General features: G+C 46.5%; 1 protein-coding gene across 1 annotated transcript in view; it reads right to left on the bottom strand.

The window, feature by feature from the left end:
• Positions 1-1,390: 1,390 nt before the first annotated feature.
• Positions 1,391-6,719, bottom strand: part of NRIP3 (nuclear receptor interacting protein 3) — a 26,559-nt gene continuing 21,230 nt past the window's right edge. The window contains exons 4-7 of the mRNA XM_027852663.1: positions 3,669-3,808; positions 3,191-3,243; positions 3,006-3,100; positions 1,391-2,630 (exon numbers count right to left, since the gene is read on the bottom strand). Of these exons, the coding sequence (XP_027708464.1) occupies positions 2,615-2,630; positions 3,006-3,100; positions 3,191-3,243; positions 3,669-3,808 (304 nt within the window). The 3' untranslated portion in view covers positions 1,391-2,614. The remainder of the gene's footprint in view (positions 2,631-3,005; positions 3,101-3,190; positions 3,244-3,668; positions 3,809-6,719) is intronic.

Raw genomic sequence — 6,719 nt, 5'->3', positions numbered from 1 at the left:
AGTCTTCCCTATTTGATCTTGGAATTTAATTTAAGCTTGACCAAAAAGCACATTGGGTGAGGCAGTGATATTACAGCTTGGACCGTCCAATCATTTTCTCTTCTCAACCCGGAAAGCCTTAGGCACCAGAAGACTCTCCAAAGGTCATCTAATCCATTCCCCTGTTCCTGGACTCTTACCTCTAAGAAGTCAAGGAACGCATGTCTTCCCTGATCTCTAGACAGTCATCAGAGAAGAGGATTCCTTAGCTTTTCTTGGTCCCCAGTGCCACCATCTTCAGACATGGGAAAGACAGGCTAATATATCATGGCAACAACTTGCCAGTGGAGTATATTCAGATTTTGTGAGGAGCCTTTGAGAGACTAAATGGGGTGGTGGGGCATTATTATAAAGGATGGGAAGATATTCAGCTTATTCCAGGTATCAGGAGCAGCTGTGGTTTGTACTCTGGTGAGTAGGGATTAATCTATTTTTGAGAGGGAAGAAAGGGCAGGGCCAGAGAGGGGAAATGAGGGGGTGCAGAGAAAGACAGAAGACTTGAAGAGAACCTAGCTGAAGTGGAGAGAGGCACGGTCCCTTCTATGGAATAGTTTAGGGAGGGACAGGAGGGGAATAGTCAAGCTGGGAATGTCAGGGGTTCCTGACCCCACAGAGCTCACTGTTGTTGCCCAGGATATTTGGACTGCATCTGTGCCTTCCCTGTGTCTGTGCCTGGGCAGAGGCTGGGAGGAAGGTATCTTGTGAATAAACCTGTGAGATAAGACAGTGACAGTGTGGCCACAGGACTGTTCCCACATGTCCCCAACTGGGAGTATCAAGGAGCTAGGAGGTGTCTTGGTGGCTAAAACTGTGAGTTCTATTGAGAACTAATGGGGTAGGTGGACAGGATGGATTCTCATCCTCTCTATCCTGTCCCTTACTTTACCATCTACTGTGAGGTGTGGGGATATTGGCAGTGAATGAATAAAAAGGTTTGTGAATCTCTGCTAAAGAATGGGTATAGATCTGTGGAATTTCTTATGGGAATTCCAATAGGATCATCATTGTCTGACTTCTCATAGGTTAACAACATGGCGGAACTGTAGTGTAAACACCTACTCTGATACTCCAACATGAAAAGCTTGAGTAGCAAACTCTTACCATCTTACCAGCTCCCTACACAGTGTCAGAACTGGAAGGGCTCCATTTAGACCAGGGGTGGGGAACCTTGGGCCTCAAGGCCTCGTAGGTCCTTGTTTGTGGCCCTTTGACTGAGTTCAAGTTTTATAGAACAAATCCTTTTATTAAGAGTATTTGTTCTATGAAGTTTGGATTTAGTTAAAGGGCCACACTTGGGGACCTAGAGGACCACATGTGGCCTCAAGGCTGCATGTTTCTCACCCCTGATTCTAGTCCAACCTCATTATTTTACAGGTGAGGAAACAGTGGACGTGACTTGTCCAAGGTCAGACAAGTTACTGATGGCAGGTGGATATAAACCCAGGCTCCTTGGCTGTCCAGTATTCCTTTGACTACTTTGTAGTGTCCTCCCCTCCCCACCTGGGGATCTCCTGGGCATCCCCATCCCAGCAACCAACACCTATATGGCCAAGTCTTAAGCCACCCCCTTGCCTTCACTTTCTCTATCTCTTAACCCTCTATGTCCTCTAGCTGGCTGAGCCCATCTCATAAAAATTGATTACAGGATTAGTAGCTAATAATAGTACTCAGAAAACCTATCTGTTATTATTTTAACCAGAATCCTCCATTCTTTACCCAAAAGGAGTGACTGATGTTGGCATTCTGGACACGTTCTGGAAGCCCCCTCCAGCTCCTTGTGGCAGGCATCCCCCATCCCGGCGCCATCACTCCTTTTCTTTCTCCCCTTTTATCTCTCTTGCTGTTTTGCCAGCCCAACAGCTCTCACCTCACAGTTCCTTCCACAGAAGAAACAGAATGGTGGAGTGGAAATTAGGTCAGACTAGGAGGCAGGAGACCTGGGTCTCTTCTACTCCCTTGCTATGTGACACTGAGCAGATCGCTAAATCCTGAGCCTTATTTTCCTCCTCTGTAAAGGGAATGGGTTGGATGAAATGGTGTCTAAGGCCCTTTCCAGATCTAAATCCTATGTGTGGAGTAAATAAAAACTCAATGAATCCATGCCATGGCTTTCTGTGATTGAGCCAATGAGTCAGTACCTATTTCCTTCTGATTACACATCTGTTCACTGGAAAACAAAGAAGTGACTCTAATAAGGGCCAACTCCTGGCAGCCTCTGTACATGGCTAAAGAAAGCAGATTCCTAGAAAAGAGTGAACTGTTGGGGACACACTCCAGCAACTAGGTCAGGGCAGTGTCAAAGGTTCATTAAACACAGGATCAGACATATAAAAACCATAGATAAAACCAGACAGGATCTCTAAGCACAGGCTACAGAGGAGAGAGGCCCAGAGGGGAAGGAATCGATGGAACCTCCCACAGAGGGAAGGATGTGGTCCAGGCAGCAGGGACCGGTTTTGCATCTGGGCCAAGCCTGACAGCTTTCCCAAGCTGTTAGCTTGGGGGTGTATGTGGCTTGTATGTGTATGGGTATGTGTGAGTGTATGTTCACTCACACACACTTCTCATTCTTTAATTATGCCTCTGATGTGCTGAAATAAAAAGAAAAAAATCAGAAGTGACGATGAGCCTCAAAGAAATCAGATTTTTAACATAGAGACCTAAAAATTCCTTCCTTCCCCCACTTCTCCCTTCCTGCCTTGCTCCCCCCATATCCACTCATCTCCTCATGTGATGTCCCACTACGAATGGGGCCTCCCTAGGGGAGGCTTGGGGGGCTCCTAGGAATTTTGAGGGGCTGAGGGAGTTGAGTGAGGGGCTACTGGTCAGGCGTGAGGTGCTCAAGGTAGGGAGGGGTCGGGGATGGAGAAGGCAGGCTGCAGGGCTTGTCTGGGACCCCACTGAAGGAGGGGGGCTCTAACCAGGCCAGCTTCTCCAAGTGGATGAAACCCCAACACAGCACTCACTTATCTTCACTCCCAGACATAGTCTCCACAAAGGGGATCTCCTCCTTCTCCACCTTCCCCATGATGAGACGCTGCTTGTCCAGGTTTATGATGCACTGAGGACAAAGTTTAAAATTAGCAGCACTGCCTGAAGTCCTTCACCCCCAGACCGTCAGGGCATCAAGAGGAGGCAAAGCCGGCCCTACCTTCAAGGACCGCAGAGTCTGGAGCCCAAGAGTGAGATTTCTGTCATTGTCCTCTGGAAGAGAAGGAAGACTGTCTAGTGAGAATCTGCTACCTGCAGCTTCTATCCATAGCTACAGAAGTGAGTTCCTAGAGGTGGTAACTGGGACAGGTTAGGGGGAGGTTAGCACAGGTGTGTGGGGAGGTGGGAAATCAATCCTTAAACACAGCTATCTCCCTCCTAAGGATGACAAGACTCCTTCACCTTCACTGCACACTGCTATTTCTAATTAATTCTCACCAGGCCTCCTGAGGTAAGTGCTTGGGACTACTGCCCCTACTTTATTGAGCCTGGACAGGATCACTGACTGATCCCACAAACCCTGGGGCGTTAATTCTGCAGGTAGCAGAGGCCCTGTGGAGCTAGCATGAGGTTTGGGGAAGTTTAGTGAGGGAAGGGTGGTCCCTGGGTCCAGCCCCCAGCCCTCAAGGCCCACTCACCAACCACAGCCGCTGGGCAATCCAGGCGTAGGGATCCCAGTGTAAGTGCAAGGTGCTCAATCTGGCCCACCACTTTGAGGTGTCGGGGCAGGGAGAGCTTTTCCCCATCGTGTTTGTGGGACTTAACATGGTCCTTTAACCTGCAGCAGAGAAGAAAACACCCAGATCTGTGGTTGCAGTTTTTATAAGGTCTAGGGCCTGGACTTCCTGGTGTATGTCACCAGGGGTTCAAACCTATTTGCACCAGACTCTCCTCATTGGTGGAGATTAAACACTCAGTGATCGGAGCTTGCATTGTGGTGATGGTGGGTGGTGGTGAGAGCTGGGAAGAAGAGAGCTCCTGATTGTCTGGCTTCCATCTTTGTGAGAGAAGATGCCCAGTTCCAGATTCTCTTCATGGAGAGAAAGATTCTGGGAAGAAGACAGGCGCCAGTACCTTGCTCACCTCCCTATCCTCAGCTCAGTACACTAGAGACTTTGGAGAATTTCTCCTTGGGTAAGAATCTGGAACCACGTATCTTCTCTCTCAAAGGCAGAAGGCAGAAGACCAAGATCTCTCTTCTCCCAAGATCTCCCCAACTCTGCCCATCACACAGGGCTATTGAGTAACCAGTCTCCAATAATGAGGAAAGTCTTTTGCATTTGGGTGTGAGCTCCTGGTTACACTGGTATTCATTCAGATTATGCCTGCTCATTGACCTACATCAGAAATTCTATAGGGGATCCCTTAGGAACATTTTATACAGAGGTGAGCCAGTTGGTTTGCACCAAAGTAATCTAAGCCATGGCTCTTGATCATGAAGCTCGGGAGGCAGGGTACTGGGTGGAGTAGAGCAGTCACTGCATGTAAGCTTGAATCCTGGTTCTTGTCACCTAATTGCCTGTGTGCTCTTGGGCAAGTCATTTATCTTGACCAGTAAAATAAGGGGGCGGGACTAGATGACCTCCAAGGTCCCTTCTGGGCAGCTAGGTGGTGCCATAGTACACAGAGCGCTCAGCCTGGAGTCAGGAAGACTCATCTTCCTGGGTTCAAATTGAGCCTCAGATACTTCCTAGCTGTGTGACCCTGGCCAAGTCACTTAATCCTGTTTGTCTCAGTTTCCTCATCTGTAAAATGAGTTGGAGAAGGAAATGGCAAACTACTCCAGTATCTTTGCTAAGAAAACCCCAAATGGGGTCACAAAGAGTCAGACATGACTGAAAAATGACTGAACGAAAAGGTCTCTTCTAGCTCCCATGATTCTGACTTACTTCATAGCTTCTTGTCTAGAATACACTGGATAGTAGTAGGGAGATCCAGCCATGCAAGTATCGAATGGGTAAAGCCTGACTGGACAACGGTTTATATGAAAAAAGGCCTGGTAGTTTTAATGGGCCACAAACTTAATAGGAGCCATCCATAAAGTGATATAGCTTCCAAAAGAGCAGATGCAATCTTTTACGTAGCATAAACAGGATGTTTAGAATGAAGAAGGATATAGTCCCATCATATTCTGCCCTAGCTAGCCCACATCTGGAATATTGTGTTGAGTTCTGGGGGGCACCATTTTAGGAAGGACCTTGATGAAATAGACCACATTGAGAAGATTGCAACTTTGGTAATGAGGGACTGGGAATCATGGCTTATGAGAATCATCTGAAGGTACTAGGAGGGCCAGTAAGTAAAAGAGGGTTAGACTTGTTCCACTTGGCCAGTCAGGACAGATTTTCAAGCCGTGAGTAGAAAGTTGAAGAAGGGAGAACTTGGCACCATATGAGCAAGGACTTCCTAATAAGCAGAGCTATGCAAAAGTGTAATGGGCTGCCTCTAGAGGTACTGAGTTCCTCATGCCTGAAGGTCTTCTACAAAAAGGTAGATAGTACAAATATTATTATTTTTTCTTACATTTTACAGAAAAGGAAACTGAGGCTCTGAGAAGTTGTGATAAGTCCATAGGTACACAGCTAGTTAGTGGGATTTGAATCCAGGTCTCTTGGTCCAAGGCCAGTGCTCTATCCATCATGCCACCCTGTCTCTCATGCATGTATTATGATAAGAATGTTAATATCTAGCCTAGGTGGATAGCTGGGCCAAACAATCGATATATTGGACCATAGACTAAGTTGTTGACCTGGGAAAACCTCAGCCAAAGTGCCCACATTAGTGAGAAATTACACAGCTGCCTTTATGAGGAATTCCAGGGTGGGCAGTAGCTCTCCCATAGCAATGGGAGAGGCCATTTCAATCTGTGCATTGAAGCAATGGGACTCCTCAAACTGAATATGGCAGACACACCTGGCTCCTTCTCCTTCCACTAGTTTGGTGGCCCAAGCTTCCTTACTCTGCTGTTACCAACTTCCTTTTTTCTCACCAATTCAATTAATTCAATTCAACTAATTCAATTCAACATACATGTATTATAAATTGTCTACTATATGCAAGGCCGTATGCTTCATGCTGCGGATACAATCTACCTCCATAGCATCCCCTGCGTCCAAGCCCTTCCCTCCATTCATAGGGCCACCATCTTAGTTTGGCCCCTAGTCAGGTCCTGGATTACTTCATTAGCTTCCTAATTGGTTTCTTTGCCTCAAGTCTCCTTTCTCTGCAAACCATCCTTCATATATCTGCCATACTGATATGCCAAAAGCACAGGTCTGACCATATCATTCCCCATTCCAATAAACTTCAGAGACTCCCTCTTGTCTTTAGGACAAAATATAAATTCCCATTTGGCATTTAAACCCTTCACTAACCAGCCGTAGACTGTTTCTCCAGGTTTACTGCACACTACTATGTCCATGGACTTTACATTCTAGCCCAGCTGGTTGACTGTTGCCCTATACGTGACATTCCATCTCTCATCTCTGTGCCTTTGCATGTGCTGCTCCCCACTTCTAGAATGGACTCCTTCCTCATCCCCCAGTTGCTAGTTTCCTGCACTTTCCAAATTACTTTGTGTATTGTTTGAATTTTCTTATTTGTATACATGTATATATATATATATAATGTATGTGTATATATGTGTATATGAATGTGTGTGTGTGTGTGTGTATATATATATATATATA

Source organism: Vombatus ursinus, unplaced genomic scaffold (assembly GCF_900497805.2).
Source record: "Vombatus ursinus unplaced genomic scaffold, bare-nosed wombat genome assembly UNPS02009770.1, whole genome shotgun sequence".
Taxonomy (NCBI): domain Eukaryota; kingdom Metazoa; phylum Chordata; class Mammalia; order Diprotodontia; family Vombatidae; genus Vombatus; species Vombatus ursinus.
Note: the sequence above shows the minus strand (reverse complement) of the source record. Positions and strands in the feature narration are given on the sequence as shown.